At 34.3% G+C, this 13,629-nt stretch overlaps 1 protein-coding gene across 1 annotated transcript; it reads right to left on the bottom strand.

The window, feature by feature from the left end:
* Positions 1-1,251: 1,251 nt before the first annotated feature.
* LOC120183944 lies at positions 1,252-11,549 on the bottom strand. Its single transcript, XM_039188535.1, has 10 exons — positions 11,413-11,549; positions 6,316-6,480; positions 5,023-5,916; positions 4,207-4,413; positions 3,713-3,943; positions 3,287-3,511; positions 2,898-3,131; positions 2,520-2,783; positions 2,065-2,331; positions 1,252-1,979 (listed from the first exon to the last, which is right to left on the bottom strand). The coding sequence occupies exons 1-10, from the start codon at positions 11,473-11,475 to the stop codon at positions 1,389-1,391; spliced, it is 3,141 nt and encodes a 1,046-aa protein (XP_039044466.1). The 5' UTR covers positions 11,476-11,549; the 3' UTR covers positions 1,252-1,388.
* Between the last annotated feature and the right edge of the window lie 2,080 nt (positions 11,550-13,629).

Raw genomic sequence — 13,629 nt, 5'->3', positions numbered from 1 at the left:
GGAACCTGAAAGTAGTTTTCCGGGTCGGATCTAACAGAGTAAAATGGTAAAGGACTTATACAACCAAATCCAAGGGCGAGTAAAACTCGACTCGAAGAAAATTTAAAACTTAAATCGAATAATTTGATATTTTTAATAATTAATATATTAATCTTTAAATCTGAGTCGAGTAACTCAACAATATATGTATATTACATATGAACAAAATATGAATAAATATATAATATATGTGTATTGTAAATGGATATAAAAAAACCATTTAAAATGAAATCTAATAATATCGTAATATTATAAATATTTATAATTAAATTTAAAAAGAAATTCAAAAAATTATTTAGACTCGACTCTAATTTTATAAACTAGACTCAACTCGAAAAAAATTCAAATTAACTTCGAGTTGTAAAATATGACTCGTCAACATGAATAACTCCATTTTTTTTTACTTTACTCTATTTGTCTCGATCCAACGCTCACCCCTAATTGAATCTATTCAAATTATAATTTGGGTAAACTAATTATTTAGTTATTCAACTATTCTCATAGTTCAATTTTAATCACTCAATTATTTTTTTTAAAATTAGGGATTGTCCAAATACCCGAAGTCGATAGGTTCCGATCTGACCCAACCCTATAGGGGCATTTTTTAAAATTTTGGGACTCGAGACCGGGCGAGTCGGGTTATATGGTATAAAATTTTGGCGCGAGAAGGGTCAGGTTTTAGGTGAAAAAGCACTGATCTGATCCAACTCGATTAATTTATATACGTGTATATATATTTAATATTTTAAGAATTTTATTTTTATATTATTAAAATATAAAATTAGTATAAAATATATTAATTTAACCATTTAAAATATAATAAATAATTATAAATATTTTATTATAAAATATATTATTTTAATTATTTTTAAAAATAATATATTTAGGTCGAGTCATGATTAGTGTATTAGTCTAAAATTCGGGGCATGAAAAAATCTAAAATTCTTTGAGGTGAGGCGGGATAAAAGTTTAGGTATATATTTTTTAGTCGGGGCCGGGACGACCAAAAACTAACCATGACCCGCCCCGTGCCCATCCCTAATTAAAATTATACTAAAAATTTTATTTTGATTTCGTTTTGATTATCCACTATAACAATAAAAATAAAATTACTAACATTATAGTTTTTTTTAATAATGACGTAATATTATCTTATAATATCAATATAACGGATATAGTGGATATGATGTTATCAATTAGACAACTTGCACAGTTAAAACTAGTTAAAATCTAATATGAAACTTATTTTAGTGCGATGATCCTCTATTACAGGGGACATAGGGGATATAATATGGTTTTACATCTCCCACAAGAGAGAGGCTTATTACATATTAATCACTCTACGTAAACTAATCATATTTCCCTCCACTGAACACCTTGGCAATCTTCTCCGTAGGAACCAACGGCAAAAACGAGGCGACCATGTAACCCTTCTTGGCACCGGTAGCCACCACCTCGTTGTATACTCCGGTGAAAAAGCAAGCTGTCGGGACGGCTACCGCGGCTACTTGTGGGAAGAGAGGGATTCGGTTCAGTTTCTGCAAAACCGAAACTGCACATTTTTCGACCGTTGGCTCGACGATGTCGAAGACGGTTTGTGCCAATGAAGGCGCCTCTACTGGTTGTTGGACCTCCTGAGACCTTTGTGTGACCGCGATAGGTCCGGACGCGAGCTGTGTGATGAATCCCGTGGCAGTGCTGCCTACTCCGGTGGTAGCCAGACCCTGAGCCACCTCGGAAGCATTTTGGACGGTGGAGATGGCTTCGGACGAGATCTGTTTGATGAATCCTGCAGGGGCACTAAACAGTCCGGTACGCTGGACGTCAGAAGCGGCGCCACTGGCGACTCCCGAAGCGATTTGGCCGACCGAGGTTGCTACGGATGTAGCCTGCTTGAAGAATGGTGATATAAGACCATCGATCTTGGTCGTGGAATCAAGCTGCAACGAAAATAGAGAAGGCTCGAATCACATTGCAGCATGAAAATAAAGAAATGCAAAGATGAATTCTTGAGGCAATGCTTACCGCTCCGGCGCGCTGGACACCGGCCGCAACTTGGAAGCCTGTGAGGGGGTTCGACGAGGCTTGTTTGAGGAATCCCGACGCAGTACTCAGCACTCCAGCACCGGTCAACTCGGTAGCCAAACCACCAACTCCCGGAAGATTTTGGACAAGTGCATCGATCTTACTCGAATCACCAAGCCTACTCAAATCGCCAACCTTTTCTAATGCATTAAACTTGCTCAAATTTCCAAGATTACTCAAATCGGCAAACTTATTCAAATCGCCAACCTGCAACAAGAACAGGATAACAACTCTTGAATCCCCGTTCGTTTGATAGACATCATCGAACATTCGAGCTAAAACGCTGCGTAATTTCTATCGAAGTTGAGGTTTTGCTCGCAACTCAACCATAAACTTCCGTAAATGGTCTGAAGAACAATATTTAGTTGAGACAACCATGGTGAAACAGGCATTACCTTGTCGATTAAGTCGAAAACTTCAGCAGGGACACCAAAGAACTTTATGAGAACCCATCTAACCAGGCTCTTAACGATTTTCGCGAAGAACTTTTGATACAAGCTGATAACCACTCGCTCGATGGCATCGATGACAGGCTCCAACGGTCCTAACATCTTCTTAACTTTAAAGTAGAATTTTACTAAACGAAGAGCGGCTTCTTGCAGTTGTATAAAGAATTTGATGTATTTCATGTACTTCAGAATTTGTAGTTGTTCGGGAATCTTCAGTTGGATCAACAAATAGAAAATGTAGGTTAAGCAATTTCAGGAAAGAATAAATGATAAATAGAACTTCGAATTTCCCATAATGGAGAGTTTCTTGGGGGCAGAACTCACCAATCCGGAATTCTGGACCTGACTAGCCACACCTTCAACAGCCAAGATGGCTCCAGACGAGATCCGATCGAGGAATCCAGAGGCAGTGCTCGGCACTAGTGTAGTCTGGACCACAGTAGCAGGCGTGTCAACGGTCAGTCCTAAAGCATTTCGGCCAACCGAAATGTCTTCGGATAACACATCCTTGACGACTGAAGGGAGAAGACTATCAATCATAGTCACAAGTTCACCAATCTATAATAAGAACAAAGAAGAATTACTGAATCTTAGTCATTCTGAGCTCAAAAAAGTTAATTTCCATGAAACCATAGTATGCAAGTCAAGCACAAATTTCCCCACCCGTTAACAATATATTGTTAAAAGACCATATCTAATGAAAAAAGCATTACCTTGTCATCGGCGAATTCGAGTAGATCGTAAAAGACATCGAAGAACTTATAAAAAATCGGTCCAATCACAGTTTTAACTAATGTCTCAACTGTCTGAAGAACAGGCTTCAAGGGTCCGGAATTTTGCTTCAGTTTAGTGAAGAGGTCGGTGAACAAGAAAAACATATGGACAATGGCTGCTTGCACAAATGCCAAGTATTTCAGCTTCTGAGTTTCTTCTTGAACCTTCAAATTGCAATCAACAAAAAAGAAATTAGAAAGGCCAACTACCAATTATAAATACCATTCAATCTATTTATAAAGCCTTTGAGATGCTCAGAAAATTAGAAGTGTTTCTTGTTTTGTTGAGAATGATAGCTTTACTATAATTTAGCCATGGGAAAGGAAAGAAAATGCAAATGGAAGAAATCATGAGGCAATGCTCACCGCTCCACCATGCTTCAAGTCGGTTACCACACCTTGGGCAGTTGAGATGGCTTGGGATGACACATCCTTGATGAGTCCAGTGGCAGTGCTCAAAACTCCACCATTCTGAACATCAGAAGCCAGTCCAGCAGCTGCTCCTGCAACCTTTTGGGTGGCCGAGATGGCATCAGACGAGACCTGCTTGATGACTGAAGGGACAAGATTATCGATCCTAGCCAGAGATTCGCCAACCTGCAGAACACACACAGAAATCTTGAATCTCCTCTGAATTTCTCGATATCATCAGTCTTAGAATACTCATGTCAATCAAACAATTGATACGAAAAGAATATATAATTCCTGATAAAACCACAGTTTTGCAATTGAACCACACTCTTTTCCAATGGTTTAAAAAGTAATATCTAACTAAAGCAACTTCTTCATAGGCTCTGAAATCCCAAGTTTGCAATGGCATTTTCAACTGAACCACACTCAGTTATAGAGCTAGTACTCACCGCTCCAGCATGCTGGACCTCAGTAGCCACACCTTGGGCAGCCGAGATGGCATCAGATGAGACCTGCTTGAGGAATCCTGAGGCAGTGTTCAGCACTCCACCACTCCCAACAGAAGCAGCCACTCCTGGAACATTTTGGACAGTCGTGATGGCTTCGGATGAGACCTGCTTGACAAGTCGATCAATATTGGACAAAGGTTCACCAACCTGCAGTAAGAACAAAGACCTCCTGAATATCCTTTCATTTGCTCGACATTATCTATCTTGGCGTACACTCTACTAACCATATATCGGAGCTACGAAGTTCTGTAATTTCTGTTAAAACCACAGTTTCACAACCAAGCACAAACTTTGACAACAGTTGATGGTTTCGAAACCACGCATTCACAATGGCTTTTTCAATATCACAAGTCTTATGATTACACAACAATAGAAAAATCTAATGTAGGAAGTTGGAGTCTCCTTCAACCATGATAGAAACAGCTCGGCTTTAGAAGTTGAGGAAATTTTGTTGCTCTGTAAGAAATTGAAGTAAGGATATATTACTCTTGTTCTGGTTGGAATTGTGAGAGACAAATGAAAAAAAGACTTTTCCATAGGCAGTTTATATAGGATTAAATTAGCAGTCCCATTAAGAAGCAGTGAAGAAAAGTGTAGCCTGGTATAAATATCACCCAATCATTTTATAAAGCCTTTGTGATACTCAAATTTTTATGTTTAATCTCATTTTGTTTTGAATTCATAGTTTATACCAGATCTTCAAACACTGGAAAACGGAGAAAATGCAAAGAAAAGAATTCTTGAGTCAGCACTCACCATTCCTGCATGCTGGACCTCGGTAGCCACACCTTGGGCAGCCGAAATGGCATCGGATGAGACCTGCTTAATGAAACCAGAGGCAGTGCCCAGCAGCCCAGAATGTTGACCCTGAGGAGATAATCCCGGAGACATTTGAGCAGCCGAGATGGCATCGGATGAGATCTGCTTGACGAATCCAGAGGCAGTGCCAACCACTCCAGAAAGTTGGCCCTGAGGAGACCCTCCCGGAAACATTTGAGCAGCCGAGATGGCATCGGATGAGATCTGCTTGACGAATCCAGAGGCAGTGCCAACCACTCCAGAAATTTGGCCCTGAGGAGACCCTCCCGGAGACATTTGGGCAGCTGAAATGGCATCGGATGAGACCTGCTTAATGAAAACAGAGGTAGTGCCCAGCAGCCCAGAATATTGACCCTGAGGAGACAATCCCGGAGACATTTGAGCAGCCGAGATGGCATCGGATGAGATCTGCTTGACGAATCCAGAGGCAGTGCCAACCACTCCAGAAAGCTGGCCCTGAGGAGACCCTCCCGGAGACATTTGGGCAGCTGAGATGGCATCGGATGAGACCTGCTTGACTAGTCCAGAAGCAGTGCCCAACAGTCCAGAAATTTGGCCCTGAGGCGACCCTCCCGGAGACATTTGGACAGCCGATATGGCATCGGATGAGACCTGCTTGACAAGTCCAGAGGCAGTGCCCAACAGTCCAGAATGCTGGCCCTGAGGAGACACTCCCGGAGACATTTGAGCAGCCGAGAAGGCATCAGATGAGACCTGGTTTATTAATCCAGAGGCAGTGCTCAACAGTTCAGAATGCTGGCCCTGAGGAGACACTCCTCCAGCCACTCCTGGAGACATTTGGGCAGCCGAGATTGCTTCAGAAGCGACATGCTAGACAATTGGAAGAACAAAATGATCAATGTTAATCACATATTACCTATCCAGCAAAAATAAAACCTTGAATCTCTTTTCATTAGCTAGACATCATCATTCTTAGGATACTCTTCTTCATTAATCAAACCTTTGCGCTAAAAAGTTCTGTAATTCATGTTTAAATCCAAAGTTTTCATGGTAGACGATAGCAGATCACAGCGGCTACTAAAAAGTTAAGGACAAAAAAGGGTCGGCCAGCCACCCGATATAAACATCACCCAATCACTTAATAAAGCATCTGAGACGTTAAAAATAAACTTAAACTTTGTTTCTTACCATGTCTTGTATTCATAGTTTAGAAACAGTAAAATGAAATAATATGCCAAAAAAAGGAAAGTAGCACTACTCAGTACTCACAGTTCCAGCATTCCGGAGCTCAGTAGCAACACCGTGGGCGGCGTAAACGGCGTCGGATAAAATAGGCTTGATGAAGCCTGAATGGGAGGCCACCAATCCAGGACTACGAACCTCGGCAGCCACATCACCGGCCACCTTATTGAGGGCCGAGGTGGCTTCACCCACCTGCAAATAAAAACAAAGAACAACGGTTGTATTCCTTACGTTTGATAGGCATCATCGATCTAAGAAGTCAAAACCAGCATTTGGCAGTTTACTCTTAGTAGATTTGGAATTTGACCCTCCAAATGAATTTGAATTTAATAAAAATATTTGAAGGTAAAGCATACAAATAATTCTTCGATTATAAGATATTATTTTGTTTAATCTATATACTATCAAAAGTTACAAAATAATCGATCAACTATTAAAAGTTACAAAATCATGACATAACTATTCAATATGTTCTAAATGATTCATTTTCAGTTAAAAACTGATGGCAGTCTAAGTTGGATATTAATTTGTTGTCTCAAATACAATAAAATATAATCTCAAAATCTCAAACGACCATCATATCTTAGAAATAAAATTACATTATGCTCAAACTATCGTTTTTTAAACGGAAAATGATGAATTTGTAACGTAATGAATACTCAGATAATCATTTTATAAAAACTTTAAATATTCAAGGGATTCAATAAAGTAACATCCTATAGTCGAGAAACTATTTTGTAACTTTTAATAATTAAGAGGCTTAACAAAGCAGTATTCTATAGTCGAAGTCCGTTTGTATACTTTACCTAAATATTTAATGAATTTTATAAATGGACTCGGATTTTAAAATTTAAAATGTTGAAGGTTAAATTCTAAATATATAAAGAATATAGGGACTTGAATTATATTTTAACCTTATATTTAAACTTTTCAACAAAAAAAATTATTGGCATCTATTTTTTCTGACCAAAATAATTTTATTTGGCATAAATATTTAACTTTTATATTTAAATATATTTAAGTGGATGGGAAAAAATATCTATTTGATAATAAAACAGTGAAAATTTAAATTAAAAGTATAGGAAATAATTTACTTAATCGATTAATTATTTATAGAATACTTAAATGAGTCAAATATAGAGTTCAAGAAAATATTAAAAAACGGAAATTAAATAAAATAATAATATTTATTTAATGTATGGTTTATAAATTTAAAAACAATAATTACGTGAACTGAATCGAGGTTTAAAATTAAAGTCCAAAAAGTTAAAATGAAAATTTTAAAAAATTGAGAGTTAAACAAAATTAAATTATCATAAACGATTCAAAAATTAAAAAATTGTATACACGTGTGAGCTTAAGAACACGTAAACTCGTTGTCATTATTGCTATAACTTCAACGATATTAATTAAGTCAAACGTAAGACAATTCATAATTGATAATGCTAGAGATTATTTGCAAAATGGATGAGTAAATAATGTGGGGGAAATTCCCACTATAATTCAATCCCAGAATTATTTCTCTATTTAAGGTGAATTGTACAGTATCAACTTAAAGACGTCAGATAATTTACGCCTCTTTAAATTAAATATGAAGACTTTAGAAAAATGGAAAACACCCCATGATTACACAATGTCTTCATGCAAATGGAGAAGACCCCAGGAGTGCACGACGTCTTCAAACCAATAAAAACTCTAATTCAATAAATAATATGATGGACGTCTTATATAGTAAAATCATTTTTTCCACAACTCTATATGAACGAGAAAGTTGATGATTATTTGCAAGTAAATAAATAAAAAAGATTTTATTAAAGAAATTGTATGAACATTTTAAAATATATATAAATGATTAATAATGTGGGGAAAATTGTGAACAATGATTAAAGAAATATTTGGATGGATTAGTAAACAAAAAGATATATTCATTATACCAACGATTAGAAGTGCCAGACCATGGCGAGTTAGATAGTATTCGTTAAATTTGTTAACCAACTTAACTCGTTAATCGTTAAATTAGTTAAAATTTTAGGGTAAAGTATAGTAATGGTCACTGAACATTTCTGAAACTTGCATTTAGGTCCCCCAACATTTAAAACTTGCAATACAGTCTCCCAACATTTATTCCGTTTGCAATATGGTCCCCCAACTTAAACCACAGTTAGAAAATTAGGATAAATTATATAAACGGTCATTGAACTTTTCAGTCACTTGAATTTCGGTCCCCCAACTTTTAAAACTTGCAAAACAGTCATCAATTTCATTCTAAACCCCAATTTCCAAAGTAATTCAATTTTATTCTAAACCCTAAATTCTAAAATACTTCAATTAAATTCTAAAATACTTCAATTTAAGGTAATATAGGCTTGAAGAAAGAGTTCAAGGCACAGACACAACGAATAAAAATATATTTATATAAATGTATATTTATATTTAGATGTATAAATAAAAAATATATTCATATATTAATGTATGAATCATTTATATTTTTTGAATATTTTATTTTTAATAAGAAATTAAAATTATTAATTATATTAGAAATACTCAACTTAAGATATATATAATCATGAATTATAAATATGAAAATATAATTATTAAATTTAGTTTAAAAATATATAAATCTTAAATTTATTCTTTTAAAATATTGTATCAACTAATATTTAAAAAATATATTAAATCTATCAAACAATTTATCAAATATAATATTTTTTTATTGTAAAAAATATAATATTTTCCCATCATTTATTGCTTTCAAATTTTTTGCCGAAGTTCAAATCTCATTATTTTCATTTTACATTATATTCTTTTTTTTCTGGCATTGGTCATACTATTAGTATATGTATTATTGTATATCTCTTAACAAAAACGATGGTGTTAGCTTAGTGGCTCCACCCTATATCTTTTATTTGCGTGACTCAGGTTTGAGTTTGCCCAAGACCCAAATTTTACTTCTTTGTAACTTAATTTTCTTCTAATTAGGAGGTGACATGTGTCACCAATAACACATATCATGATCATGTGTTAACACATGTCAGATCCTGATTAAATGATTAATTTATTAAAATTTATTTAATTTAGGACCAAATTGATAGCATATATAAATAATTAGGTGGTAACAAGTGTCACCAATGACACGTGTCATGATCATGTGCTAACACATGTCAGATCCTAATTAAATGATTAATTTATTAAATTTTATTTAATTTAGGACCAAATTGATTATATAAATAATAAAGACTGAATGTATAATAATGTCAATTCCTTTTAACTGTCACATCATCATTTTTATCAATTGGTAACGACTAGTGGCTTAGTTGAAACAGTTAAATAATTATGTGGTATGATTGATAAATTTAAAAGATCGATGACAAAAGTAAAAAGGGCTAGATAGTTAAGTTGTCAACCGAGTAGTTTACACTTTTATTTATACGTCAAAATAACATTTTATAAATTTAAAATTCTAATTATTTTCAACCTCTTTTATATCCTAACTACTTTTTTTAATTAAAAAATTTCTTCAACAGATAAAAATTATACTATTATATTTATATAAAAAATACGTATCACATGAAATAAGATGAAATTAAATAATAATAACTTTGACATAATTGAATTTAATTTAAGTATTTTGGAATTTAGGGTTTAGAATAAAATTGAATTACTTTGGAAATTGGGGTTTAGAATGAAATTAATGATTGTTTTGCAAGTTTTAAAAGTTGGGGGACCTAAATTCAAGTGACTGAAAAGTTCAATGACCATTTATATAATTTATCCTAATTTTCTAACTGTGGTTTAAGTTGGAGGACCATATTGCAAACGGAATAAATGTTGGGGGACTGTATTGCAAGTTTTAAATGTTGGGGGACCTAAATGCAAGCTTCTGAAATGTTCAGTGACCATTACTATAATTTACCCAAAATTTTATTTGACTCATACTCGTTAAAAAAGTTTGTTACTCAACTCGTGCTCGTTAAGATCGTTAAACTCACCAAAATTTTTATCTTATTTTTTTTAATTATAGATAAAATCTATTAATACTATATATAAAACTTAATAAATAAATAAATTGATAAATTTAACAAAAAAATTATCAAAAGAATGTATAAAATAGATTTAAAGTCTAAAATCTAAAATAAAAATCCACAAATATATTAAAATAATAATCATAGTTTAATTTTAAGTGTAGTAAAATAATAATTAATAATTTAGTATTTTTATTAAAATATTAATAGATTAATTGTTTATCATCTATATTAATAAATTAGTAATTTTTAATAAAATATATTTTTAAGATAATTAGTAAAAGATTATAAAAAAAAATTAACGAACTCCTCCATCAACATATAAAGTCGAATTCAAATTTGATGGACTTAATTTGTTAAAGTCCAGAGACGAGCTCGAGGCGATCCAAGTTAAACTTTTATTGAATTTTAACTTACTCGAAATAGAACTGCTCAAGCTCTCATTAAGCACCTCTAATCGAAATCACAGGCTTTCAATGTCATCTTCAAAAGAAGAATGAGATTCAGATCAACAAACAAGAAAAACGAAGAGAAACAACGTTCGAAAGCTAAAATCTCTCGTCAATCAAAACATTACGAGCAAAAATAAGTTGTAATTTCTCTCGACGAGTTATTTGATTTCGAAGTGGCATCGAAATCACAAGTTTTCAGCGTCGTCCTCAAAAAAACAATGAGATTCCGATCCAAAAATAAGAGAAACGAAGAGAAATAACGTCCGAAAGTTAAAATCTCTCGTCAGTCAAAACCTTACGAGCAAAAGCAAGTTGTGATTTCTCTCGACGAGTCGAGTTATTTGATTTCGAAATGGCACGAAATCACAAGTTTTCAGTGTCATCTTCAAAACAAGAATGAGATTCCGATCCACAAACAAGAAAAACGAAGAGAAATAACGTTCGAAAGTTAACATCTCTCGTCAATCAACACCTTACGAGCAAAACAAGTTGTCATTTCTCTCGACGATTTCCAGATTTCGAAATGATCTCCAGATCACTTATTCTTCAGCGTGATTTTTAAAACTTCAACGAAACCTCGATCGAAAAAATAATTGAAACAAATCATAGAAAAAAGTTCAATAACGTTCAAAAATGAGGAGATAACGTACCACGCCGTGGAGAAAACCGGAATCCCCAGATTTATTCGAACGATTGGGAAAGAACCGAGACATTGAAGAAGACGCTTCCGAGCAGCTTCAGAGATGTAGCAGAGAATAAGAGAGGATAGTGTGAAAGATTAGTAATGTTTTAGCGTTGAAGTACAAGAGAAATAATTGGAAAAAAAAACAGCAATAATTGGCGTTTTAACCGAAATATAACCCTTAGCCCCAATAATTACATATCAGGCACCCTCTCTCTTAATATTATCGATCTATCACCTTTGACAAGGTGGCAATAAAATGTAGATCGTCAGTCGCGCTTTCGCGGGATTCTGTCTGAACTGGCGCCACATAAGGAAATGCACGGATGGATGAACTCTGACACATACGAAAGGCACGAATCATGATCCACGTTTTTCCTTTAATTCCTCAATCGTCCGTCTCCCACATTGATTATCACCCGTCTCTCCCTCCCCACTTCCTATAAATATCACACTCAACACAACCATCAAACCATACTCAAATATCAAGTTATCTTATTCTTCCTATTATCAATCTTTTTATTAAGAAGATAAAATATTTTTATTATATTATAATTATTTAATAATTTATTATTTTATTAAATTGTATTGTCCTAATATTACTTTTTTGCATTATAGAATGTAAGGTGGGTTTCTACGTTTAGATGAGAATCATATCTAGATGCATTTTGTCGATACGATAACAATTTTAAATTGTGTTGTTATTTTAATTATTGTGAATGTTTTATTTATTTAATTTTTTAGTATTAGTTTATATTTTAATTTGTATAATATTTATTAAATTAGGAGAGAGACTATATATTAGATATATTTATTCATAACGTTAAGTTAGAGATATCTACTCGTGTCTGGCAATATTTAGCCGAGATTGGATTCGGTTACGTAGCGAAATATGAAGGGTACTATAACTTTGAATCCAACCTTATTTCTGCACTGGTTGAGAGGTGAAGACCAAAGACACACACATTCTATTTTCCGTGTGGAGAGTGCACTATTACGCTGGAGGATGTTTCCATACATTTTGAGCTTCCGGTAGATAGCGATGTGATTTCTGGGGTGGTAGATAGTGACTGACATTTCTTGTGCGATGAGTATCTTGGAGGTGTCCCGCCTAATTTCAATGGTGGTCGAATATCGTTAAATTGATTTGATACAACTTTTAAACATTTGAATCGCGACAATTCCAAGGAACATATTAAAATGTATGCACGGGCTAGCATATTACAACTCATATGAGGGATCCTGATGCCCGATAAATCGCGCAACAAAGTTCATTATATGTGGTTGCGTCACCTTGCAGATTTTCACGTTGCTAACGCACTCAGTTGGGGCTCTACAGTTTTGGAATTTATGTATAGGGAAATGTGTCAAACAACTGATTATAGAAAAAATGATATCGATAAATGTCTCATTCTTCTCCATTCTTGAGCATGGTATTGCATGCCTTTTTATGTCCGGTTGTGAAAAACCCGTTGGTCTTCCCGTTATTGTTGAGGTAATTTCAATACTGAATTCATATATATAAATAATTTTTTTGAGTATATAATGAAATTTTTTTATTGAATAGGTGGTCAAGTGCAAGCAAATATCATCGTCATTTACCGGATGATTTGGAAGAAATTCGACTACTCATTGATTAAAAGGCTGGTACAGATATATGTATTTAAATTTTATTATTTACTTTTAATTATCATTATATAATTAGAATATTATTTTGATAAGAATTATATATATTTGTTTTTGTTTTAATGTGCTCTTTATTCTACTAAAGAAATGAGGATTTGCATCCCACATCACTTGAGAGGCCCATTAGATGTATGGATGGTGGTGGTCCCTATGATATATATTATGTTATTATAGAGTGTTATCATACTAACCGTGTGCTCTACCAATTTGGTTATTTATAATCTATTCCGGAAGCACCTAAAAATCTCGACGATATGCATATCATCGATAGACGGGGCAAAAAATAAGTCGAGTGACTGCTGAAGTACATCGAGTGGGTAATAATATGGGAGGATCAACATGGACGCATTCTCCATACTTAACCCATTTTTGTGGATTATTATTCGGTTGTGGATGATTATTATGAATGGTTCAACACGAACCCTACTTTCTGAGGAAGCATGAGGCGGGACCATTCATCGGCATCGATAAAGACGTCCACCAATACATCATCATCGTC

This window comes from Hibiscus syriacus, unplaced genomic scaffold (assembly GCF_006381635.1).
Source record: "Hibiscus syriacus cultivar Baekdansim isolate YM2019G1 unplaced genomic scaffold, ASM638163v2 tig00112856_pilon, whole genome shotgun sequence".
Taxonomy (NCBI): domain Eukaryota; kingdom Viridiplantae; phylum Streptophyta; class Magnoliopsida; order Malvales; family Malvaceae; genus Hibiscus; species Hibiscus syriacus.
Note: the sequence above shows the minus strand (reverse complement) of the source record. Positions and strands in the feature narration are given on the sequence as shown.